Here is a 27,703-nt window from a genome sequence, read left to right as displayed (position 1 = left end):
AATCAGTAACAGAAAGATAACTGAAGAATCCCAAAACATATGGAAACTAAACAACACACTTCTTTTTTTTAAAGTATATTTATTTATTTTGAGAGAGAGAGAGCAAGTTTGGGCCAGAGCGAGAGGGAGAGAATTTTAAGCAGACTCCTTGCTCATCGTGGAGCCCAAAGTGGGGCTTGATCCCATAGAAATGAACCAATTCCTTGAAAGATACAATCAGCCAAAACTCATAGAAGAAAAACAATCTGAAAAGACCTATATTTTTAGAGAAATTTTATCAATAACTAATAACCTTCCAAAACAGAAAGTACCAGACCCAGATGGGTTGACTGGTGGATTCTACCAGACATTTATGGAAGAAATTATACCAAATATCCAATTCCCTGCAATCTCTTTCCGGAGGATAGAAGCAGAGGGGATACTTCCGAATTCTTTTTTTTTTTTTTTTTGAGGCCAGCATTACCCTAATATCCAAACCAGTCAGATATAACAAGGATAGAGAACTACAGAACAGTTATCTCTCATGAACATTGATGCAAAGATCTTCAACAAATTATGGGCAAATGAAATCCAAAACAGAATTATATGCCACAACCAAGTGGGATTTATATAATCCACCACATCAAAAACTGGGAAAGAAAAATCACATTATCATCTCAATAGACGCAGAAGAGGCAATTGGCAAAATCCAATACCTATTCATGATAAAAACTCTCAGTAAGTTAGAAAAAGAGGGGAACTTTCTCAACTTGATAAAGCCTAGCTACAAAAAACCTACTGCTAATTCCATACATAATGGTGAGGAATTCAAAGCTTTCCCACTAAGAACAGGCACAAGGCAGGATGTACCCTCTCACCACTGCTTTTCAGCATCATACTGGAAGTCCTTGGTAATGGAATAAGGCAAGAATAGGAAATAAAAGGCAAGGAGGTTAAGAAAGAGGATATAAAACTGTCTTTGTTCATAGATAATATAATTGATCTGTGTAGAAAAGAGTCCACAAAAATCTCCTGAAACTAATGAGCAATTATTGCAAGGTTGCCAGTTACAAGGTTAATAAACAAATGTTAACTGTTTTCCTATATGTTGACAATGAACAAGTGGAATTTGGAATTAAAAACACAATACTATTTATATTAGTACCCGATTCAATGAAATACTTAGGTATAAATCTATTAAAATATAAGATCTATTTGAGGGAAATTACAAAGCTCTGAAGAACAAAATCAAAGAACTAAATAAATAGGTATTTCATCCTCACGCACAGGAGGACTCGATATTATCAAGGTATCGGTTCTTTGCACTTTGATCTGCCAATCCAATATAACCCCAGTCAAAATCCCAGCAAATTATTTTATGAATATTGACAAACTGATTCTAAAGTTTATGTGGCCAGGCATAAGACCTACAATAGCCAACACAATATTGAAGGAGAAGAACAAAATTGAAAGATTGATGCTACCAACTTCAAGACTTGCTATAAAGTTTTAGTAATCAAGACAGTGTAGTATTGGTAAAAAAAAAAAAAAAAAAAAAAAAAAAAAAGACAACAGAGCAGAATGGAGTCTAGAAATAGACCCCTATAAATATAGTCTACTGATATTTGACAAAGGAGCAAAGGCAATAAAATGGAGCAAAGGATAGTCTCAACAAATGATGCCGAAACCACTGGACATGCACATGCAAAAAAATGAATGTAGACACAGACTTGACACTCCACAAAATCTGCAAAATGGTCCATCACCTAAATGTGAAATGCAAAACCATAAAACTCCTAGAAAATAACATAGGAGAAAACCTAGAGTACTTTAGGTATGGCGATGCCTTTTTTGATACAACACCAAGGGCATGATCCATAAAAGAAATAAATGATAATCTGTGCCTCATTAAAAACTTGGGCACACACAAAAAGAAAAGATCAAGAGAATTAGAAGACAAGCCACAGGACTGGGAGAAAATATTTGCAAAAGACACATCTAATACAGAGTATCCAAAATGTACACAGATCTTAACACCTCACCAAAAAAAAGATACAGATGACAAATAAGCATATGAAGAGATGCTCCACACCATATGCCATCAGGGAAATGTGAATTAAAAAAACGAGAGCACTACACATCTATAAAATGGCCCAAATCTAGAACACAAAAAACACCAAATGCCAGTGAGGATATGGAGTGACAGGAACTCTCATTCATTGCTGGTGGGAATGCAAACTGGTACAGCCACTTTGGAAGATAGTTTGGCAGTTTCTTACAAAACCAAATATACTCTTACCATATGATCCAGCAATCACACTGCTGGGTTTCAACAAAGGAGTTGAAAACTTCTGTCCAAACAAAAAACTGAACATGGATGTTTATAGAAGCTTTATTCATAATTGCCAATACTTGGAGGTAACCAAGATGTCCTTCAGTAGGTAAGTAGATAAATAAATTGTGGTACATCCAAACAATGGAATATTATTCAATGACAAAAGTAGATAAATAAATTGTGGTACATCCAAACAATGGAATATTATTCAATGACAAAAAGAAATAAGCTATCAAGCCATGTTGTGGCACCCATTTGCATATTAGTATAATTTTCATCTTTTCATGTATAATTTTCTCAAGAGCACCCAGCAGCAGCCCAGGTATGAGAAATGGAAAAGGATGTTAGAGTTTTATCAGCTGGAAAAACCCACAGCGAAGAGTCAATGCACCAAGGCAGTTGAGTGTGATTAACACAATGGTGTCTGGGCAGACAGGAAAAGATCAAAGGATGCAATAGGGTTGGCACAACAGTAAGGAGTCAGGAGATGAGAGATCATGATGAAGCCAGGGAGTACATGTTGGGGAAGTGAGGGAGAGGCTGTGGTCAGTGGCATGTTGGAGTAATTTATGCTGATGACAAATCTCAGGTGATTGTTTAAAAGTATGAACATGGCATGAACTGGAAGACAATACTGTTCAGTAAAAAAAGCAAGGTACAAGAAAGTGTGTATAGTAGAGTACCATCAGAGGGCAAAGCCACTAATATTTATTGTATGCTGGTAAAATATTTCTGGAAAGAAATTTAAGAACCTTATAATATTGGTTGACTCTGGGGAAGAGAACTGGGTAGCTGAAGGACACAACAGGGAAGTAGACTTTTCACTCTGCTCCCTTTTGTTCCTCTTGAATATTGAATCATGTGTATGTTATTACCTGCTCAAAAATATATAAATAAGCCTAGACAAAAGGAAGGGAAAAGAAAATATGATATAATGAATAAACACAGAACAAAGTGAGGTATTCATGCTTTAAGTATACAAATTAGGCATATATATGGACAAATACTAGAAGGTGAGAAAAATAAGCTCAACTTGATTTGTTTAAAAACATAGAAGAAAATGTTTAAAAAAAAAGAAAGGAAAACATGTGACCTGGACATTCTAGATTTTATATTATTCAATGTGTAAGCACTGAGAACCTATTGTGGTGGTGCTGATCCTAATTTAGAAATGCAGAATAGGTTTTGAAAAGCCATTGGCACTAAAGTTATGAATGTAGCACCCTTTGCAATATGTTCTTTATTTTGTCCTTAGCCCCTTGTATTCAGTCAGCTTGCTTACACAGTATGCCTGATACGTGAAAACAAGTCTCATATAACAATGTCTAGACTCAGCAATTTCCCTGAAATGCTGTTCATTATACTTCGTCTGATGCCCTGATTCTGCACTCATGTGATGTCTCCATGTGGAAGGTCATCATTATGCATTCAAAACACTGGATATGGCCCATGATATGTGAAAAGAGTCATAGACTACTTGGAGATGCCATCTGGTTAGACACACACACACACACACACACACACACACACACACACACACTCACCCCATCTGTGAGACTTGGTATCTTTTCATGCCTCAGAATTTGTCAACCCTGAATATTCCCCATCAGTTACCCCCCTCCATGCACATCCAGCCCTCTTCTACTTCTCGTTGCCTTACCTGGTCTTCAAAGATCTGGCCTCTACCTCATACCCCAAAGCCTGACACTAACTCTAGGAGTAAGGAATCTGGAAATGTAGGTAACAATGTATCTGAGCTCCCAACATCATCATGGCCATAGTAGTTCTTGCTTTATTTAGAAATAGACACTCCAAAAGAATGGTCAAAGAAGCCTGATATTTTTACCTCAAGAATTCTGCCAAGTTTGTCTATCAGGGATAGCTTTAGCCTGCCCCACATAGACGCAAGGTGGTACATAACTAATTCACCTGTACTCCATGCCTGGGCTGACAAATAAGACAAGCTACACACATGTGTTCCCGAATACTGAACCAGCCTGCTTTCCATTGAATATGGGGCCAGCCACAGAGTAGATGCTCAATGAATGCACTGACTTCAACTGAATCAAGGAATGATTTCTATTCCCCAAAGCCACAAATCCATTATAATCCAGCCAATAAAATAAATGTACTCAAAGTTTCTGTTGTAAAAGAGGTACTCTAGGGGCTCCTGGGTGGTTTGGTTGATTAAGCGTCCAACTCCTGATTTCAGCCCAGGTCATGATCTTAGAGTTCATGAGATGGAGCCTCGCATCGGGCTCTGCACTGACAGAATGGAACCTGCTTGGGATTCTTTCTCTCTGTCCCTACCCCACTCATTCTCTCTATGTCTCCAAATAAATAAATAAACTAAAAAGAAAGAAAGAAAGAAAGAAAGAAAGAAAGAAAGAAAGAAAGAAAGAAAGAAAGAAAGAAAAGAATAGGAGAGAAAATCAATAATAAAGAGACTAAATAAAACAGAAGAGTTAGGGGCACCTGGGTGGCTCAGTCGGTTGAGCATCTGACTTCGGCTCAGGTCATGATCTCACGGTCAGTGGATTCAAGCCCCGCATCAGGCTCTGTGCTGACAGCTCAGAGCCTGGAGCCTGCTTCGGATTCTGTGTCTCCCTCTCTCTCTGCCCCTCCCCCGCTCATGCTCTGTCAAAAATAAATAAACATTAAAAAAAATTTTTTTAATTAAAAAAATAAAAATAAAACAGAAGAGTTAAAAATATTAACCTATCTAGTATTTCAGGATGAAAAGAACTCAGGGCCTTGCAGAGATATTTGTATTGTATTTTTCCTTTATTCTATCATCAAGTCATGCTAATATAAACCAAAAACACAACTTGAGCTAAACACATTTCACTCATGACTAATTACGAAGCAGGCATTTCAAGTCAGCATTAAGCTAATGTTTTTAGAACAATTATTTAATTTTCAAGGTCCAATATCTGTCGAGTAAATCACCAATTTCCATTTCCTTCTTATTTAATATAAAAAAATCAAATTAGTAGAAAGCTATTTCACAGCTGTCTTTAAATTAAACCATAGTCAAGAGCACGCAGCATTGCCAAATCAAACATTCTTTTTGTTCCAATATCATAGAACAATACCAAATGTTACATTTTACTGTGAAGTTTTAAGCTGGGCTTCATAATCTCAGATTTTAACTTGTGATTTTTCACAAACGACTCAAATATTGAAATGCATATTTCTAAGGACAGGGGTTGGCAGCAGAGTATGAAACATATATGTTCTTTTTAAGTCAACTTTTGAAAATAAGGATTTTAGGAATCACCAGCTCAGCTATTAAACTTCTTTGCTGGTAATCAGTTTTTCTTGCATTAAGTAGCAAAGTGGATCCTAGTAGCAAATGTAGACCTTCAAAGACCTTCAAAGAGCAATCAACAATCTGATTTCTTCACAGTTTGGATGAATGTTTAAGCGTGCAATTGCTGTTAAACTCAGGAACACATTTGGGACAAGGCTTGGAGAATTATGAAACAAGTTTTGTTTCTTCAGTGGCTTTATTTCTTTCCCAAACATAAAAGAATAGTTTTATAGAAGTAGACTGGTCATTTTTTATTATAAAATAATTCAAGTAAGCGGTTTTCTGTTTTAACTGATAAAGACAACACTTCATTGCTATTAATTATAATCAAGCCCTTGCCATTTTTCCATATAGAATGAGTAAATGTTCCTTCGTTAATGTTTAAAATCATACCACAAATGGGTTAACTTATTCACATATATACATTGTTGTTTGTAACGATTATCTCTGGGTAGTGGAACCCTAGGTGCTTTTTGTTTTCTATTGTATACTCTGCTGTATTTTACAAATTTTCTACAAAGAGAATGTCTTCTTTTCATAATAAAAAATTGTGGGGGGGGGGGTAGGCACCTGAGTGGCTCAGTCGGTTGAGAGTCCAACTTGATTTTGGCTCAGGTCATGATCTCATGATGGTGGGATCAATATCCACATTGAGCTCCATGCTGCCTGCTTGGGATTCTCTCTCTCCCTCTCCCTCTGCCCCTCCTCTGCTCATGTGCACATGAGCATACACATTCTATAAATAAACAAACAAACAAACAAATAAATATTTTTTAAAAAATTTAGGAGTGACGTCAACAAGATGGTGACATAAGTTGTTCCTGACTTTGCTCCCCCACACCAGAACAACCAACACTCAAGAATAAGACCCACTGAGAGAATCCTAGAACACAAAAATGAGGCTGAAACACCCCCACATCACAGACACCGGAAGAGACTGCATTCAAAGGGTAAGAAGTGACTACATGTTGACCACATTGCCCCTCCCCTGAGATAGCACAGCACCACTTGGAGAGGTCTCCCCTGAACCTCTGGATCTTCCAGTGAGAAGAGACCCAAGAGGAATAGCCAGTTATCCCCAGCATTGGGTCACTTTAAGGAAGTCCCTACTCTGATCTCACTCCATGGAGATTGCTGGGGAATCTGCAGGGCCCAGCCACTGGGAATCTGACTGTGACAAAGGAGGCAGGGGCTTACAACAAACAGGACAGTCAGACTGAGTTCACACCTGCAGTGCCCAAGAAGTAATCCCAACCAGGGGTTTTTGCTTACCTGCAAAACTCTGACCAGGGAGCTCAGCAGGTAGGAGATCTGCCTGATTTAGTTCCTCAAATGAATTCTGCCAGCTCTAAAGCCTGGCTTGCCCCAGGCCCAAGCCAAGGACCTGAATCAGAGCTCCACCCTCTGTAGAGTGTCTTATGGCCCCATCTGACCAGAAGGGCTGGCACAACTGGAATCTGCAGTCCAGCAGCAGCAGTAGAGCAGAGAAGTGGATGGGCAGAGCTGATTGTCCCTGGAACAAAGCCAGTACTGGGAGTGGAGTGTTCCCACACTACACGCAAGCGGAGGGGTCAATTCACAGCCCAAACTGAGGGTAACTTCTGGCTCCTCCCCGTGAAACTTCAGAGTAGCCTGAAGTAGCCTCTCCCCTTCCCACCCAGACAAAGGAGCTTCAACATAGCCCCATCCCTGTGAACAGTGGCTTTCGACCCCATCTGACCAGAAGCGCTGTGACAACTCCTGGAAACTGTGTGGCCTAGCAGAACTCAAACCGAGAGGTAGACAGCAGAGCCAATAATTTGACAAGCAAAGCCATGGTCCTGTTCATCCAGGGAACGTGGGATGTGGGTTGGTTTGAGTTAAGACAACAAAGAGCATCTGAGAGTCTCCCATGGCATTTGAGAATCTAATTCACAGCTCCGCTCATTGCTGAATATAGCCTTTACTACGTCTGACCAAGGAACCTAATACACAAGATGCTACACAGTCCATTCAACAGCACTGCTTACTGTGGCACTGGAACAGAGAGCGCAGCCCAGGCTTCCCCACTCTGCAGAGAAGAGCCAGTGGCCTCACCTGACCAGGGAATTCAGTGTACAGTCTGACCTGATTTGGGTCACTCAATGATGAGCCGTCTGGGCCCTGGATCCTTTCCTACTGCGCAGGCAACCCAGAGACCATCCTACAGCCTCGCTTGGGTAGGGGACTGAGCCAGCCGTTCTATCCAAATGTTCTCTGCCAGTGGCACAACCCCCCACCTAATCGTCAGAGCTCAAACCCTTACCTCACCCCAAAACAGACAATACCATGCCCCACCTGCCCAACAACACCGCCAAGAAATCCAAACTGAGCTGACTAGTTAAGAACTGTCTCTGCGAAAGCAAATCTTTAAAGACTGGAAGGGGAGCCTGATTACTCAAATGTACAGGTACAACATACAAATCAAGGATCATGAAAAATCAGGTAAATATGATACCACCAAGGAAAGCTAATATAGCTCCAATAATTGACCCTAAAGAAATGGAAATCTATAAATTATCAGAGTTTAGAATAATCCTCTTAAAGTTTAGTGAACTATAAGAAAACACAGACAAATAAAATTAGGAAAACAATGCATGAAAAAAAACCACAAGAAGTTTGACAAGGAATAGCAACCATCAAACAAATTAAGAGACATAACCCCCCTTTTTAAAACTAGGATTGTAAGTGAATTATGTACCATTATTACTATGTTGCAGAATCTAACTATGACTATATATTTACCATTATTGGTGGGATTTACACTACCTGTGTTTATGTTAATTAGCATTCTTTTACTTTTGCTCAAAGAACTCCCTTTGGAGGGAGGTCTGGTGGTAAGGACCCCCCTCAGCTCTTGTTTGTTCAGGAAACTCTTTATCCCTGTTTCTGAATGACTTCACTGGCTATAGAATTTCTGGTTGACAGTTATTTTCTTTTGGTATTTTAAATATGTCATCTCATTCTCTCCTGGCCTGAAAAGTTTCTACTGAGAAACTGGTCAATAGTCTTATGGAGTTTCCGTGGTATATAACTTCTCTCTTTTCTCTTGCTCCTTTTAAAATTGTCTTTGACTTTCAACAACTTAATTACTACGTGTCTCAGTGTAGTCCTATTTGTGTTGACCTACTTGGGATCCTTTATCCTTTGGGCCTCATAGATCTGAATGTCCATTTCTCTCCCCACATTCTCTGATTGCTTTAAATACAGTTTCTGTTCTTTTTTCTTCTTCTGGAATTCCCATAATGTGAATAGTGTTTGTTTTGTGTTTCATAATTCCCAAAGGCTTTCTTCAATCTTTCTTTTTTTTTTTGCTTCTCTGGAGAATTGTCAATATCCCTTTCAATGTCCTTTACGTAACAAATTCTTTCTTTTACATGGCAAAGTCTACTTTTGAAAATCTCTATTGAATTCTTCAGTTGTATTTTTTAACTCTAGATTTGTGTTTTGTTTTAGATGGTGCCTATTTCCTTGTTGAACTTCTTGTTTTGTTCATACATTGTTTTCCTAATTTAAATGCACACTAAAAGGATCATTCACCATGATCAAGTTGGATTTATTCCTGGAATGCAAGGACAGTTCAATATATACAAATCAATGTGATACCCTGCAATAATAGAACAAAAAAAATGAATCATCATCTCAATAGATACAGAAAAAGCATTTGACAAAATTCAATATCCATTCACAATAAACTCAATAAATTAGGCAGAGAGGAACATATCTCAACATTATAAAGGCTATATATGACAGGCCCACAGCTAATATCATACTCAATGATAAAAGGCTGAAAGTTGTTCCCCTAAGATCAATTAAAAAAAAATGGGCAAAAGAACTTAGTCTTTTCTCCAAAGAAGATATATGAAAGGCCAGCAGGTATGTGAAAAGATGCTCAACATCACTAGTCATTAGGGAAATGCAGATTAAAACCACGAGGTATCTATCACCTCATGCCTGTTGGAATAGCCATCATCAAAAAGACAAGACAACAACTGTTAGTGTGAATATGGAGAAAAGAGAACCCTTGTGCATGTTTGTAGGATTGTAAATTGGTATAGCCACTATGGAAACAGCATGGAGTTTCCTCAAAAAAAAAAAAAAAAAAAAAAAAAAAAAATTAAAAATAGAACTACCATATGATCCAGCGATTATATACTTCTGGAGATATATCCAGAGGAAATGAAAACTCTAACTCAAAAAGTCATCTGCACCATTCATAGCAGCTTAGACGTGGAAACAACCTAAGTGTCCATTGATGGATGAATGGATAAAGAAGTTGTGATATAGGGCCACCTGGATGGCTCAGTTGGTGGCACATGTGACTCTTGATCTTGGGGTCATGAATTCAAACTCCAAAAACGGTGCAGAGTTTACTTAAAAAAGGCAGAAGCTGTGATATATATATCATATGTAAATATGAATATGAATGTACATCATATATGAATATCACATGTTATTTAGCCATAAAAAACAAGGAAATCCTACCATTTGTGAAAACATGGATGGACCTTGAAGGCATAATATTAAGTAAGTCCAAGAAAGACAAATACTGTATGATCTCACTTATATGTGGCATATTAAAAACAAAAATCCCCAAACTTCTAGAAAAAGAGGTCAGACTTGTGGTTACTAGAAGTGGAGGGTAGAGGGAGGGGGAGTTGGAAGAAGGTGATCAAAAGCACAAAATTCCAGTTATATGATAAATAAGTACTAGGAATGTAATGGACAACGTGATGACCACAGCTAACACTGCTGTACAATATATAGGAAAGTTGTCAAGATAATAAACCTAAGAATTCTCATCACAAGAAAAATTTTTCCCTTTTTCTCCCTCTTTTTATTGTACCTATATGAGAAGATGGACGTTAGCTGAACCTACTGTGGTCATCATTTCACAATACATGTAAATGAAGCCATCATGCTGTATGCCTTAAACTTATGCAGTGACGTATGTCAATTATTTCTCAATAAAACTGGCAAAAAAAAGAGTAATATATGTAAGTAGATTACAGTTATTTTTACAGTGGAATATCAAACAGGAACGAGAATATTAAAAACTACCAATATTCAAAACAATGTGAATGAATCTCGTGAGAATATTTAATCAATCACATGTAGAAGCATAATGTGATTACATTTCTATAAAGTCCAAAGCCTGCACATGATAACATGAATCTCAAACCTATGTTTTTAAAAGTTATGATATTGGTTACCCTGAGGGTGAGAGTGTAGTAGCAGTGAGGGGACACCGAAGGGGTTTCCCGATACTGGTTATGTTCCGTCTGTGATCTGAGTGCTGATTACAAAGATGTATTCACTTTATGAAAATTCACTCAGCTGTATACTTGTAATTTGTACACTTTTCTAGACGTGTGTATTAAAAAATACTTCAAAATAAAAAAATTTAAATCCATTATATATTTTATATACCAATATCTACCATGTGAATAAATGCACAGGAAAAAGACTAGAAGGAAACGAACCAAAGGTAGTCTCTCATTCATTCATTTGTTCATTCATCCAATGGCTACTTACTGAGAACCTACAATACCAGGTATGGTGTTGGGTACTGGACAAGGCCAGGTACTGAGCACTGCATTCTCCAGGAGTGAATTTTTTGCATTTTTCTTCTTCTTTTTATATTTCTAAAAAGTTATTGTGAATATGTTTTTACTTATAACTGGGCATTATATATATTTAGTTTTTAAAGATTCTGATAGAACTGTAGTTCAGAAAGGGGTGTATTGATACAACTTTGTAGCCATGTTCTAATAGATGAGTTTTTGAGATATTTACTTATTTTTGAAGTAACATTGGTATTCCCCAGGAGGGCTTTTCCATACCCTTTGTAAAATTTATTCCTTTAGCAAACAGAAATAATAATTTTTAGAAAAAAGTGTATTTTTATTAGTAAGATTTTATATTATGTTCAACATCTGCCTATCTTAATATAAGTATGTATATTTTTTGAAGAACAAATTTTTATTTGGAGTTAATTTATTACATAAATATTATAAATTTTTTATCAATAACAACATTTTGGGGTAGTAAAAATATAAAAAATATATAGTGTAAAATGAATTTGAATTCATATAAATACAAATTATCTATGCCATGACTTTTTGTGAATGAGATTTATCTTTTTCACTCTTTTTCTTCTGTTTCTCTTCTGCTTGTTTTTCAGAATAATCTTTAAGAAGATGATTCAGCTGTGGTTCACATTGGCTTGCATGTTGTAATCCATCTTCCCTTCCTAAAAAAGAGATAAAACGTGAGACGACGATATTTCAGTCATCTCACACAGTGGCAAAGTCAGAGCTAGTCCTACCTGAACCACTCCAAGCACTAACTCAAGAGTCATTTTTAATTCAAAACACTTGAATTAAAGATATTTTTATATTTTACCTTCACAGTGTTGGATCACACGTCCCCAGAGTCGATTTTTCCGCAAACAGGCTAAATTTCCCACGATCAATAAATGCCTCCTTCCTCTGGTCAATGCAACATTCATTCTTTTTTCTGAATCAATAAATCCTACTTGTCTTGTCCTTACACAGGACAGAATAATAATCTCCTTTTCAGCTCCCTGAAAAGCATCTACTGTGGATACCTGCACGGCTTTGATATCAGGATGATCAAAGTCCACGGCATTGAGTGAATGACAAAGCTGTGGAGGAAAAGACGAGATCACACAGGGAAGAGACCATGAAGAACTTAAGCCCTGAACCTATTCACAGCAGCCATTTTTATTTAACTAGTAGTGGATAATTTTCATTTTTTAATGATTCACATAGATTTGGTAGTTTCTAAAATGATTCATAAATAACTAGATGACAATATAAATTAGGAAACAAAAGCAAAAGTGATGATTTATCTATTGTTGGGGAATTCATCCAGATATACTAATTCAGAGTTGAAAATTAATAATAGAATAGATGAAAAATATTTTAAAAAATAAAAAAAGTAAAAACTAGTTAGAAGTAATTGGTTTACATGTACATTAATATTTGCTATCTACTTTTGATTTATTAATAAAATGAAATAATAATGAAAGAACATTTTGGAAAACAGAGATTGAATCCCATCTGGCCCAAAACACAAAGCATACACTGTATTTTCTTCCCTCTAATTTGTTTATTTGCATTTTTGCCCTAACAGCTGTAAACTGAATTTAATTAAACCTTGTTAGGTTTACATTTAATTATACAGAAAAAAAGCCAGACCACACAAAAATCAGAATTTTTAAAAATGTTACACTCCCAAAAGTTTTTTAAGTACCAAACCCAACTACTACTCAAATGTAACTATCAAATATTGTAACAAAAAGTCCCAATATTTAAGTGTCATAATACGATACAAACCTTGTACATCTGGGATTTGTATAATGTTATCACCCCGATCACTGAGCCTGCTATTCCACTTACAATCAGTGATTGAATCAGCTTGAGTGTAAAAGCAGCTTCTGCCACATTATGAAAGCTGTTATCTCTTTCAATCTGGAATATGAAACAGAGCCTAAATTATATTTCCCAGAAAGGCTGTGGAAAGACCAAGAAAACCATATAAACAACAACAATAAAATTAAACCAGGAAACTAAACCATGTTGACTCTCATTAATGTCATTTACCTGCTCCAGTCCTTTAACGTTATAGAAACACAGAGTTGGGAGCCATTCCAATAAAGGGCTCCTCTCTGTTTCTGAAATGCCATTCATGAGGTTTCCTTCATAAAACAGATCATTAGAGATAGCACTGATTGCAGGGTGACAACGGTATTGGGTTCTCAACAGAACTGGCTTATGACCCTAAGAGATTTAAATGAAGAAAAAAAAATTAAAGCATTTTTTTCCTTAGGGGGAAAAAAAAGATTAGTATTTAAAAATTTAAAAATATCAACATACTGTGCTCTTAGTAAATGAATTACAACTATGATCAAATAGACTATAAATAACAATTTTTAATTACTAAAAATATCTTCATGGTAACCTATTATTTACACCACAAAATTATACAGCATGTCAAATGTTAGACTTATCTAATAAGTTTGGTGCCTAACATTAGGTGCTTTCATAATGTATGTGGAGTTGACCTGACACTAAATTGAAAAGGAATCTTCAAAAAATATATATTTGAGGGGCACCTGGGTGGCTCAGCCGGTTAAGTGTCTGACTTCAGCTCAGGTCATGATCTCATGGTTTGTGGGTTTGAGCTCTGCATCGTGCTCTGTGCTGACAGCTCAGAGCCTGGAGCCTGCTTTGGATTCTGTGTCTCCCTCTCTCTGTCCCTCCCCTGCTTGCATGCGTGCTCTCTCTCTCTGTCTCTCTCTCTCTCAAAAATAAATAAACATTAAAAATTTTAAAAAAATGTTAGAAAGAGTTGTTGATAGCTCATTAATTTTCCTCCTTGGGCACAAGCCATCTTATATTTTGAATCCTCAAAGAAGTTTCCAATCTTGTTAGTGCATCATAAAATCCACATTCCATCCAAGTTAGAGCTCTTGTAGAGCATGCTCTGTGTTTGCAAAATGTTCTGGAGCACTATTTGAACATTTTGAATAACTAAAAGGTACTCCAACAATAATAATGCATAGTTAAAGGCAGGATTAATGATCACACAGACAAGGTATCTTTTATGGAAGAAAAACAGTAAGGAAAAAAACAGTCCTTGTATTATTTAGGGCATAAGTTTGCGGATGAGTCTAAGTCAGTGGGCATGTGAAAACCTCTGCCAAAAATACAAAATATGCTCAAAGTACAAAAATTCTCAAATGAGTTTTTTTTATTCAAAGGACCATTATTTAGTACTAGAAACAATGTTAGAAAAATTATTAAATTATGGTATATTCACATAATATTTGGTGATTAAAATATTTGTGACAACAGTGATTACAAAGCTAGTAATAACACAGGGAAATAGTTTATTATAATGCAAAGTTTAAAAAAGGCAGGAGAGTAACTACATGGTATGGTTTCAACTACGTAAAAATACATATTTTTACAGATTTATTGCGATATAATTGACATTTAACATAATTGTGTAAGTATAACACAACTGTATAAGCTGAAGGTGAACCATGAATTGATTTGATATTCATATATTGCAAATTGACTACCACCATAGCATTAGGTAACACCTCTATCACATCACATAATTAGGTAATTACATTTCTTTTTTAATAGTGAGAACATGCAACATCTACTCTCTTAGCAATTTTCAAGTATATGATATTATTAACTATAATTACCATGCTGTTAATTAGATCCCCAGAACTTACTCATCTGATAACTGGAAATTTATGCCCTTTGACCAACATCTCCCTCTTCCTACCTTTCTACCTCCTAGCTCATGGTAACCACCATTGTACTCTTTGTTTCTATGAGGTCAGCTTTTTTTTAGATTCTACAGGTAAGTGATAACATACAGTATTTATCTCTTTCTGATTTATTTCACTTAGCATAATGCTCTCAAGGTATATCCATGTTGTTGTAAGTGGCAAGACTTCCCTCTTTTTTTATGGCTGAATGATATTCCATTGTGTGCACATACATCAAATATATGTATTCTTACAGTGTATATATTTGATATATGCAGACACCCCTAGGATAAAAGCTGGAAGGAATGATACCAAAATATTACAAAGGATTCTCTCTTGGGGGCAGTGAGGTTATTATAGATTTTTTTTAACCTTTTAGTTTTCTGTAGTTTCCACACTTTCTATAATGAATAATAGATATTATTTTTGTTTCTTTTAATTCTGAACTAGTTCAAATATACAGAAAAGCAAAAAAATATAATACTCATCTATGTACCACACAAATCTGACATTAGTATTTAGTCATCTTGCTTCAGATTTCCTTTTTGTTAAAATATGAAATGTGGCATAGATAGCTATGCCCCCCCCACCTGTCCCCCGCACTCATCTATTTCCTCTACCACCTTGTCTAGAAACAGCTCCAATACTATTGGGGGAGGGGGGATGGGCTAAATGGATAAGGGGCATTAAGGAATCTACCCCCGTAATCATCGTTGCACTATATGCTAACTAACTTGGATGTAAAGTAAAAATAAATACATAAATTAATTAAATTTTAAAAAAGATACATTAATAATTAGGGGAGCCTGGTTGGCTCCATCAGTTAAGTGTCAGACTTGATTTAGGCTCAGGTCATGATCTCATGGTTCACTGAGTTCGAGTCCTGCATTGGGCTCTGCGCTGACTTCTTGGGATTCTGTCTCTCCCTCTCTCTCTGCTCCTCCCCTGCTCAGGATCCCTCTCTCTCAAAATTAGTAAATGTTAAAAAATATATATGTGTATATTAATAATTAATTAAAAAAATTCTTTTAAATGTGAAGCAGCACTCTACAACAGCTCTACAATAGGGGACATGGATAATAAAGACATTATAGGGTTTTTTAAGATTTTAGAGCAAAAGCAATATATTTACTACCCACTATTAAAGTAGTACATGGGGAAAAGATTCATTATATAAAAGGGTACTTAAATTACAAGGTGCTAGTTATCTTTAAGAGGGGTACTTTCTAAACAGTTACAATTATTTTAGGGCAGGGACTAAGTCTTCTAATATTTTCATTTTCGATCTATCTACACAGTATATAATCCATAAATGATAATTCTGCATGAATTGAACAGTAGTACCATTAAGCAGAGCCGATCAAAAAGAGTTTGTTCTAATCCATTTTCATGAGCTGCATCAGAACCCTGAATAGTAGGAGGAAGCTGTTTGGGATCTCCAACAAGAATCAGCTTTTCACACTCGAACCTAAAAACAGAATTCCAAAAATTAATCTAAGCAATAAGAGAAGGCATGCATTGACATCATTTGCTGCACTATTTTCCAACATGTATTCCCAGAGTTCTGGGAACTAACAAGGCTTAATAATGCTAATAAATGTATTAAAAGGCTTTGAACTTACTCAGTAAAAAACCCCTTACAATTTTTTCCTACATAAAACGTACTAAATGTCCCCTTGCCTCTGCATGGAATTAGCATTTTGCACAACACGTTTTGAGAAACAATGACTTTTAAATTCTATAAACTTAGAGGCTTTCGTAGAAAACATTTGGCTTAAACTCTTGCTTTAGAATGAAATAAATTAAGTTCCTGGGGCTAAATGTCTTTTTAAATCGAGGTAGGATATCGTGGGAAAATGTCCAATTTTTTGTAGAAAAACTTGTATCTAAATCTCAACTCCATTATATTCTATGGACACAACAAGTTATTTAACTTCTCCAAGCTTCAGCACTCTTACCAGTAACCTGGATATGCTACTACTTTGCATAACTGTTATCAGGACTTCGTGCAGTATATAATGTGTTTAGTATACAGCAGGTGCTTCACATAACAGGAAATATTTCTTGTTACTCATATTAGCATTATTGCTTCTATTGTTAAATAGATTAACCCTATTACTCCTCTATCCTCTGTGCAGGACCTTACCATTCCTCCATTCCCGGCTCCTGAGTGGGGTGACCAACTTATATTGGTTTGCTTAGGACTGTCCCAGTTTAACCTAAAATTCCCATGATGCAAGACCTCCCAAGTCCTGGGAAAATCATGACAGTAGGTACTTGTTCCTTCATTAACTGGGGATAGAACAAGGATTAGAACTCAGGCCTACTGAGTCCAAGTCTAGCACTCTTTCCACTGCCTTCAGGATCCCTCAGAGATGCTTTAAAAGCACAATGTTTCAATTAACTGATACAGCTTAGAAGATTTTATAGTCTTCTAAATTTTATTGGACAAAGTTTCATTTTCAACTTATTTTTCTGTACATAGTTTATATCCTTTCATAATATAAATTTTATTTTCAGAACTTAAACACTGGAACTTTATCAAAGTAAGCAACTGAAGAACATTCTTCAGTAGACTTAGGTTCTCAAAATAGGACTAAAGAAGAACCTCTAATCTAGGTGAGAAACCTGCAAGGTTCTCTAGTAAAATTCTAGCACTAGTGTTATCAAGGCTTTAAAAATTATGTGATCTATCATCAGGGAAATGTAAATCAAAACTACAAGGAGATATCACCTCACACCTATTAGAATGGCTAAAATCAACAACCAAAGAAACAACAGGTGTTGGCGAGGATGTGGAGAAAAAGGAACCCTTGTGCACTATTGGTGGGAATGCAAACTGGTACAGCCACCATGGAAAACACTGTAGGGGTTCCTCAAAAAGTTAAAAATAGAACTACCCTATGATCTAGCAATTGCACTACTAGGTATTTACCCAAAGGATACAAAAATACTAATTCAAAGGGATACATGCACTCTTATGTTTACAGCATTATTTACCAAAGATATAATAGCAGCCCAAGTGTCCATCCAGTGATGAATGGATAAAGAAGTGGTGTATACATACAATGAATATCATTCAGCCATAAAAAAGGAATGAAATCTGGCCATTTGCAATGACACAGATGGAGTGAGAGTATAATGCTAAGTGAAACAAATCAACCAAAAAAAGACAAATACCATCTCATTTCACTCATATGTGGAATTTAAAAATAAACAAGAAAGGGAAAAAAATAAGAGAGAGGTAAACCAAGAAACAAACTCTTAACTATCGAGAACAAACAGATGGTTGCAAGAGGGGAGGTGGGTGGGGGGAATGGGGTGAAATAGATGATGGGGATTAAGGAGGGCACTTGTGATGAGCACAGGATGATGTACAGAATTGATGAATCACTATATTGTATACCTGAAACTAATATAACATTGTATATTAACTCCCTGGAATTAAAACGAAAACTTTAAAAAGAATTATGTGATCCAAATGTCTCAACTGTGATCTAACAAAATTTTGACACATTAACCCCTCTCAAGTTCCCCTCTGCATTCTTTTAAAAAGTCACTTTAGTACCTAAACTGTTAAAAATTTTCAAAAAGTTTGGTAAGAGTTTGAAGTGCAAAATTATTTGAAATATTATGATATCTGAGTGTGTTTTGGAAAGGAATTTTTTAGGTTACCTTGCAATGGGAAGGAGAGAGGCCGGTTCAGTTATTTGACTACACTCATCCAGCACAACTACAGGAAATTTAAGATCATTCATGCATGGGAATGGGCAGGCTGCACAGGTAACTCCAACTACCCGCACCTTTATTACAATAAGAATATTATTAATTAACAAACTTTTAAAAAATAAGACAATGTATTTACCAAAGAACTTGTAGGCTAAAATCAGAAACAAGCTGTCCTAATTTAATTACTGGCAATCAGAAATCATAGGTCACTTTATTTCCACATTTTTGTCATTCCCACAGAGTGAATGGAAATCACAGCATAGAGGCTACTTAAGCCACAAGCCCCTTAATAAGAACAGATAAAAGATACATTTTGATATTCACAAGGGAGGTATTACAGTGTCAGGATTTAAAACGTTAAGGATGATATGCATATTTTATCCTTCTAGATGAAGCTAAATAAACACCACATGTGTTATCATCAACACAGGCCAAAGTGCTCCACGAAGAGCACTGAACACACTAATGAACTGCACTCTAGGATTTTAACTTACTTAAGAAAGTAAAGATGGCTACTTCTAAACAACAGTAAATTAGTGTCCTTGTGGCCTATAAGTATATTTGAATCTTATAAGATAATACCATTATTCTCAAGGCAAAAATCCTGATGTAAAAAAAAAAAAAAAAAAGCTCATATTTAATCTCTGCAACTAAATATAAACAAGAGGAAAATGACTGAATTTTCTAATTACATGTGGCCATTGTACTAGTAGTCTAATAGCTACACACACACACACACACACACACACACACAAACGCACACATGTGTGTATAGATACACATACACACAAGCATATATACATTTTTTTTCCTCTCTTAACAATCTGAAGTATAATTCTACTTCTTGGTAGCAAGGGCAGTCCACACAAACTGACCAAAATTTTGTCAACAAATGTGATTGACAAAAATATGTTTTACAAATTAAACACTGCCTCCATAGGCCCTGTGAAACAAGAAATATTATAAACTCCTTATTTTCTTTAATAATAGATAACATTTATCACATACAATAACCCTTCGTCAGTTAGGTTTTCCTCTTGTTAAAAACAAAACCAAAAATCCCAAGGCCCCATTTATATTAGAAACTCCACAGTTTTTAAATATTCAGCTCTTGCGAAAGGATCCAGCAGGGGACACCACACTGTAGCACTATACATTCTCATGGTACCACTCTCAAATGGCATTCCTCATTTAATTTCTGGGAACTGTATCTGATAAGACAACCTTAGAATGAGAACCCTGAAGTTGTGACCCAGGAAGCAGTTTTTTTAGTTAAATAAATATCTAATACAAAAACCTTAAGAACTAAGTTTTCTTTAAAATATCATTATTATTATTGAGGAGGGCACTCATTGGGATGAGCACTAGGGGTTGTATGTCAGCGATGAACCATGGGAATCTACCCCAAAAACCAAGAGCACACTTCACATGCTGTATGTTAGCCAATTTGACAATAAACTATATTGAAAAATAAAATAAAATACTGTATTATTTATATATTTTAATTTGTCCTTGTATTGCTGAGGTTCTAACCACAGAAGAGATTTTTATTATTGATCTAGGAAATAGTCAACCACGAAGCATTTTTTAAAATTAATTTTATTGTAAAGACATGCCACTTTAGAAATGTGTTAGCTCTGACCTTGGAAATTTGCTAAATAAACTTGAAGAAAAATGTTTCCTTTAAAAGAGTTCTCATTTGTGAACAGATATTACCAGTGAGCAACAGATTATGCTATCTGGGCTTTCGCTCAGAAAATTATCAAAGAAGTCGTTAACAATTATTCTTACATGTCAATATTATGTTGAGTAAGTGACTAAAATGGTAAATAATTTACATAAATGACTAATTTGCATTGATTGAACGCAGTCAAACTAAGCCCTTCTGGATTAAGTAGAGAAGGAAGTAGAATTTGACTCTATAATTCAAAATACTTGAAAGCTCATCTGAAGCCTTCTGAGGACTTCCGTAAGCAAAACTTGTTGCAGATTGGTTATTTCCAATTTCCCCTTCCCTCCTTGTGAGAGTGTTACACATCCGCACCCTTTGCCATGTGGCTTTGCAGTGCTTCCCACCAGAGAAGTAGGTGGAGTGTATTTCCCTGTCCCACTACTGCTGGGCTTGGCCATCTGACCTGTTAAAGCAAATGGAGTATTAGAAGACATAATATGAACAAACGCTTTAAATGTATTTGTGTGATCCTGCCCACCTTCTTGTGCTTCTGCCATCTGTCAGGAGAAGGCCATCATGCCATAGGCAACTGTTCTCAGCACGAGAGACCTGAACCACAGCCTCAAGCTGGGCCGTGCCAAATGACCTCTATAGTCATGAGTCTGTTGTCTTAAAGTACTGAGATTTTGTTTGTTAAGCAGCATTTTTTGGAAAGAGCTAAGCAATACCAGGACCCAAGCATGTTGATTTTTCCAAATTTCTTTTTATATAATTTTTTTAAGTTTATTTATTTTGAGAAGGGGTGGGGGAAGGAGAAGGAGAGAAAGAGAATCCCAAGCAGGCTCCACACTGTCAGTGCAGAGACCGATGCGGGGTTTGAACTCATGAACCGTGAGATCATGACCTGAGCTGAAACCAAGAGTCAGCCGCTCAACTGACTGAGCCGCCCAGGTGCCCCGATTTTTCCAAATCTCTTGCAGAAAGTGACCAATGTCCACATGGTCCAAAAAGCCAACAACCCCCTTTTCCTCCATTCCTCTTTCTTTTCTGCATGCTCTCCTTTCATTGGTGGGAGCTACTCATTGGCTTCTTTCTCATCAGCTGCCAGCTGAAGGAAGCTGCTCTGGATGAGAAGTTGATAAAAGGGATGATGCTATCTGTTACAGGTTAGGATCCTATGTGCCCGGTCTTGGCTTCCAATACCTAGAAGCAAGTATCTGAGACTCCTAGATTCTCAGATACAGACAGACCCTGAAAGGCTTGGCTTTCTAGGGAAAGCATTAAAGACAAATTTCACTTGATATTTTGCCCAGGTCAGACCTTCTCCTCTCCAATTTCACCTAGAAAAAAACCAAGTTTCACTTAACTTCCCAAGAAAACTATCTTCTGTTTCCTCTTTAAGGGGAGGTTTTTCTCAATAAATAATTATTATAAATAATATACTTATATATAACTTATATAAAAATTAGAAAATAATGCATTAATAATAAAAACCTTTTCTTTTTTCTCTTTAAGCTTATAAAAAGATATACAAATAGGGGCACCCGGATGGCTAGGTTGGTTGAGTCTGACTCTTGATTTCGGCTGAGGTCATGATCTTACAGTTTCATACGTTCAAATCCTGTGTTGGGCTCGGTGCTGACAGTGCGGGGCCTGTTTGGGATCCTCTCCCCATCTCTCTCTGCCCCTCCCCCACATGTGCTCTTTCTGTCTCAAAATTATAAATAAATAATGAATAAATATTTTAAATACACACACACAAATACAGAAATGGAGAAAAGATAACTCAGTCATGGTAAGCTGGATCTGTTCACAAATTTGAAGAGTGTTTTCCGATAGGATAAAACACACACCAGATGGACATACACACACCTTATTTGAATCTAAACTATCACAGTCATTTGTTTTATTTAAAGGAAATATTCTCCGTCAACAAGAAAAAGAAATCTGAATAGTACGTATAAATGCAAACTTACCTGCTTCAGCAGGGTTTTATTGGTCCCCAATTTATGCTGCTCAATACTTTTTCTGACATAGATCTTTTCCAGAGGAGTCAAGTCTTCTTTCATTAGTGCATTCAGTTCTTTTAGTTGCTCATTTTCATTTTCTGAGCTAGCATGCAAACTAAAAAAAGTATTACATAAAACAATATCCCTCTTTGTCCCATTTTCACATTATAAAAATATAAAATATAGATTTTCTAAGTTAACCAGAAAAAAAAAGATAAATCTTTCTCCACTCTTCTTCAAAAACCAAATTTAAGGTAAGAGTTATATAAAATTATTATACTTCTTGGGGTGCCTGGGTGGCTCAGTCAGCTGAGCAACAGATTCTGGGTTTCAGCTCAGGTCATGATTTAAAGTGTTGGGATCAAGTCCCAGTGCTGGGCTCCACATTGAGTGTGGAGTCTGCTTGGGATTTTCTTTATCCCAATCTCTCTCTGCCCCTCCTCCGCTTGTGTGTACGTGGGTGCACTCTCTCTCAAAAATAAATAAATAAACTTAAAAAAAAAATTGTACTTCTCTGAGCACTCTGTGACTTCTGGAATTCAGTGTTCTCACCTATAAGGTAAAATTGGTTTGGCAATCTTCCTAACACTCCCAACTCTGACGAACTTTTCAAATCCAAGACTGAGAAGCCTTTAAAAAAAACAAGGTAAAATAGATTCCGATTATTTAGAAGAATATAAAGCAAAGTTTCATATAATATTTATGTTACTAAAATTAATTTTGTGTAATAGTGTATCTTATAGTTATAGAAGTCAATCTGTAATGTCCAAACTCAGAGTAAATGCAATGTAGCTAAAAGTCTTTTTTATATAAGGCAAATATAGAGAATTTTTAAATTCAACTGAGGGTTCATTAAATGTTTATAAAATATTGATGCTAGTATTTATCACATATAAAATTTTCTCTAACAACATAATAATATGGAAAACAATAGCTGCCATATACTTAGCATCAGGATTTATTAGGAATAAATACTTTATCTTTACATACATTATCTCATTTAATATTCATTACAGCTCTGCACGACAGTATCTCATCTTAGAGATGAGGACTCCCAAAAAAAAGTGAGGTATTTTGCTGAGGCCACATAGCTAAAAAGTGGAGTCAGCCATGATTCAACCTAGGCAAGTCCATCTACCTCTAAAGGCTATGATCATTTGTATATATACATCACTCCCTTTCTGAAGGACAATTTTGCAAAATATATTAGGGAGCTTAAAAATGTTTGTATCTTGGGGCGCCTGGATGGTTCAGTCAGTTGAGCCTCTGACTCTTGATTTTGGCTCAGGTTATGATCTCACAGCTTACAGGTTCAAGCCCTACGTCAGTCTCTGCACTGCCAGGGTGGAGCCTGCTTGGGATTCTCTCTCTCTACCTCTCTCTCTCTCTCTCAAAACAAATACATAAACTTATAATAAACAAACAAACTTAAAAAAAATTTTTTTTTAATGTTTATATCTTGGGGCACCTGGCTGGCTCAGTTGGTAAGAATGCAACTCTTTATCTCAGGGTTGAGAGTTTAAGCTAACATTGGGCACGTTGGCCACAGAGCTTACTTAATAAGAAAAAAAGGTTGATATCTTTTATTCTAGACCTGGGACTGTTTCCTAAGGAAAGAATCAGAAATGGAGATAAAGATTTGTATTTAAGGATTTTGTCACAATATTATTTATAATGGCAAAAATATGGAAAAAATTAACGGATCAAAAATTGGTTAATTAGGGGTATGTGGCTGGCTCAAGTGGAGGAGTGTGCAACTCTAGATCTCAGAGTCATGAGTTTGAGCCCCACGTTGGTTGTAGAGATTACTTAAATAAATAAAACTTGTAAAAAAAATAAATAAATAAAATATTAGACACTTAAATACACTAGTCATACCTACCCAAGAAGTACTCTGTCCACAGCTACATTAGTGGAAGAAGAAATGAGAAGTTTCCATGGTCTTGCATTTCCAACTGTAGGAACTTCATTCTTTTCAAATAGCTGTACAAAAAACAAAATCACCACTGCCAGCAAATAACTCTTTCCTGCTCCAAAAACACCTAATTATTTTGAAGGAAGGGGAAATAGAATAAAGGCAATGTCATAAATAAATTTTTGAAAGTATAAGAAATATTTCATCCATCTGCTTCCCTCTCCCTTTCATTTAATTAATTTAGTCAAAAGACATTCACTGAGTGACTACTATGTGCTTTGCACAAGGGATAAATAGATAACCAAAGGCCTCCACATTTAATGAATCTACGCAGGAAAACAAAGTGAAGGAACAATGATAAAATAGTATGATAAGCAACACTGTTATTGTATCAAAGAAATAACATTCCTCTCTGCTTTGGTAAAGATGGGAATGCTTCCTAAAAATAAGAAGTAGCAGAACTAAGTCTTCCAGCATAATATATCCAGACTGCTTAAAGAAAGGGCCATTCCAGGCAAAGGCATGGCAAAGTATGCAGATGTTAACTATTTCTATACAGCCTATAGCAAAATAGGTAAGAGACAAGGCCGACAAAGTAGGCAAGAGGATAAATCACAAGAATTCTGCTTGGTGTGGCTAAAAAGTTTAAATTTTGTCTTGCAGACCAGGGAAAGTCACTGAAGGATTTTAAGCAATAGAATTGACTTAGGCAGACTGTATTTTGTAAAAACTACTTGAGTGAAAATATTAAGAAGGAAAAAACTAAAGGTGGAGCAATTAGAAAGGGGTGTGAGATAACCATAACAATAATACATGCTAACTTTCCTCAGTGCCTCCCATGTGTCAGACACTGTTCTACGCCCTTTACCAGCGTTCACTCATATGGTCCTCCAACCCTAAGAGAAAGATGCTGTTATCAACTTACGTTACAGAGTAGGAAATTAAAGCTGAGATAAGTAACCTGCTAAGGTCATGCAGCTAATACATGAGAGCGCCAGGATATAAATCCAGGATTCCAGCTCTAGAGCCTACCTTTTCACCACCAGGCTATATAGGAGGTACAGTGAAGGCTTGGATGGAGGGGACCCAAGTAACATGGAGAGGAGAAAACTTATAGGAAAGAAAGGTAGAAACCAGAAGTGAAACATCTCAGTGACTAATCTGATGGGGGGAGATAAACAGAGAGGAGGAGGAAGATTAAGAGAGTCACTTCATCTAAGGAGAAAGAATAATCAAGGATGAGTCCCAGGTATCTAGCTTGGTCAACAGGGTGAATGTGATATAAATCCTCAAAATAGCACAAAATAGCTTTGGAGTGGATGTTTGAGGAAATGAGCTAAAAAGGTGACAGAATCCAGATAGAATTATTAGCTCTGAAGAGGGGGAAGTAAAGTTCCTTTACTGGCACAGAACCAAAAAAGGTAAAAATAGGTTCAAACTTAGGTAAAATGGGGGAGAGCAGGATATTGAGAGGAATTTCTGTTATAAACTCCATTTCCTGTTTTAAAGGCAGAATCAATTTTAGAGGGAGTAGGGCAAGGGCCAGGAGAGATTAAAGGTTTGGAATAGCTGCTGGGGGAGGATGAAAGTGTGAGCTCACTAGGAATTAATAAAAGGCTTTGTTGCTCGGGCTTGAAGTTCACTCTGATAGTGCAACACGTAGATATCTAGATCAAGTCTGGATACTGTGAATAATGAGTATATAATGCTACTCATTCATTAGATACGCTGCCTATTCTCCCTTTCAGGATGGTCAGTTCTGCTCTCATCTAATAGTTTACTAAAGTAGGTTCAGACTCAAAATAATCTATGTAGAGTCATTCTAGAATCTTCTGTGATTAGGAAATTACAAGCAGACAGAGTTACAAAAGTGCATATAACAGTATATTTATTAGAACTGCTTTCTTTCTTGCTTCTTACCATGTATGATCATGATAGGGAGGATATGTGTTTGCAGTTCCTTCACTTCAGCATTTTCGTGCGATGCCATCATTTGAGCTATCTGAATTAAGGCTGTAGCTTGATCCTCATTTAACTTGTGTGCCTGAATTAATTGACTAGCTAACTGCAATGTTGCTTCTAGGCTGAGAAGTTCAAATTTTGTATTGATACTTGAGAAGGCTGGTGGGATAAATTTTCTCTTACTGACTCTCTTGTTGCTAACTACAGTTGACGAAGACCTAGTAAAAAGGCAGCAAAAAAAAAAATCAAAGGAAAATGAGGGGTTTTTGAAATAGTGAGTAAACCTATTAATAACCTTCATTTCATAAGCATCATAGAGAACATTTTTTTTAAGGGCACAAATGGATATATATACCCCATTTTGAAGAAGGGTAGAGGAGAAGAAAACTAATGTTTTAATGCTATTTTGAATACCAACTATGTGCCAGCACTGTGCTAAGCATTTTACATATTATTTGATGTGATCTTAAAAACAACACTAAGAAGTAGTTAATTAGCCCAAATAAGATACAGAAATATTAAATTTTTTTCCCAAAAAGCACACAGATAATAAGTGGTGTACTGACTTTAAAGCCCATGTTCTATTATACAAGGCTGTCTTAGGTAATTAATACAGCCTCTATTTCAGGTAAAACTATAATAAATAAATTGGTTTTATTTCTATTTTTATAAAGGATCAATTCATTTCAAAGATTAAATAACAAAGATAGATAATAACATAATGGGATCATAAGGATTTTTATTTTTTACCTAGAACTTCATTATACTGAGAGAAAGGAAACACCACAAGACAGATAACATTCCAAATTAGAAACTAGACTTTTTCTACCATTTTAGTGAATTTAATAGAATATCACTTCCAATATTTTAAAAGGGGGTATTTTAAAACTTGAGAAATTAAGTTTATGTCAAGAATAAAGCGAGTATAGGGCACTTGGGTGGCTCAATCGGTTAAATGTCCAACCCTTGATTTCGGCTCAGGACATGATCTCACAGTTCATGAGATCCAGCCCCCCACAGGGCTCTGCGCTGACAGCATGGAGTCTGCTTGGGATTCTCTCTCTCTCTCTCTGTTTCTGCCCCTCCCTTGCTCGTGCATGCACGCTCCCTCTCCCTCAAAATAAACATAAAAAAAATAGTATCAATGTACATACTGAATTCAACCTATAAAAAGGATTTTTTTTTATTTTAGTTTAGTTTATCTTTTTAATTTACATCCAAGTTAGTGAGCATATAGTAAAATAATGATTTCAGGAGTAGAATCTAGTGATTCATTATCTACATATAACACCCAGTGCTCATCCCAACAAGTGCCCTCTTCAATGCCTCTTGCCCATTTAGTCTATCCCCTGACCCAACACCTGCCAGCAACCCTCAGCTTGTTCTCTGTATTTAAAAGAAAAAATTTTTTTAATGTTTATTCACTTTTGGGAGACAGAGGATGAGCGGCAGAGGGGC

The 27,703-nt window shown here is 36.2% G+C and overlaps 1 protein-coding gene across 6 annotated transcripts in view; it reads right to left on the bottom strand.

Moving 5' to 3' along the window:
* Positions 1-11,080: 11,080 nt before the first annotated feature.
* The window catches only part of ZGRF1 (zinc finger GRF-type containing 1), an 83,868-nt gene continuing 67,245 nt past the window's right edge, over positions 11,081-27,703 (bottom strand). The window contains exons 20-29 of one of the 6 annotated variants that reach the window (XM_027062777.2): positions 26,204-26,463; positions 24,251-24,410; positions 22,921-22,998; positions 22,336-22,483; positions 18,634-18,761; positions 16,303-16,426; positions 13,274-13,450; positions 13,007-13,141; positions 12,051-12,312; positions 11,081-11,898 (exon numbers count right to left, since the gene is read on the bottom strand). In XM_027062777.2, coding sequence (XP_026918578.1) covers positions 11,753-11,898; positions 12,051-12,312; positions 13,007-13,141; positions 13,274-13,450; positions 16,303-16,426; positions 18,634-18,761; positions 22,336-22,483; positions 22,921-22,998; positions 24,251-24,410; positions 26,204-26,463 — 1,618 coding nt within the window. In that variant the 3' untranslated portion in view covers positions 11,081-11,752. Of the gene's footprint in view, positions 11,899-12,050; positions 12,313-13,006; positions 13,142-13,273; positions 13,451-16,301; positions 16,427-18,633; positions 18,762-18,823; positions 18,973-20,731; positions 20,823-22,335; positions 22,484-22,920; positions 22,999-24,250; positions 24,411-26,203; positions 26,464-27,703 lie in introns of those variants that run through there. The other 5 variants (XM_027062771.2, XM_027062787.2, XM_027062792.2 and 2 more) reach the window with 5 other exon arrangements.

This window comes from Acinonyx jubatus, chromosome B1, assembly GCF_027475565.1.
Source record: "Acinonyx jubatus isolate Ajub_Pintada_27869175 chromosome B1, VMU_Ajub_asm_v1.0, whole genome shotgun sequence".
Lineage (NCBI taxonomy): Eukaryota > Metazoa > Chordata > Mammalia > Carnivora > Felidae > Acinonyx > Acinonyx jubatus.
The sequence above is the reverse complement of the archived record's forward strand: the minus strand, read 5'-3'. Positions and strand labels throughout refer to the sequence as shown.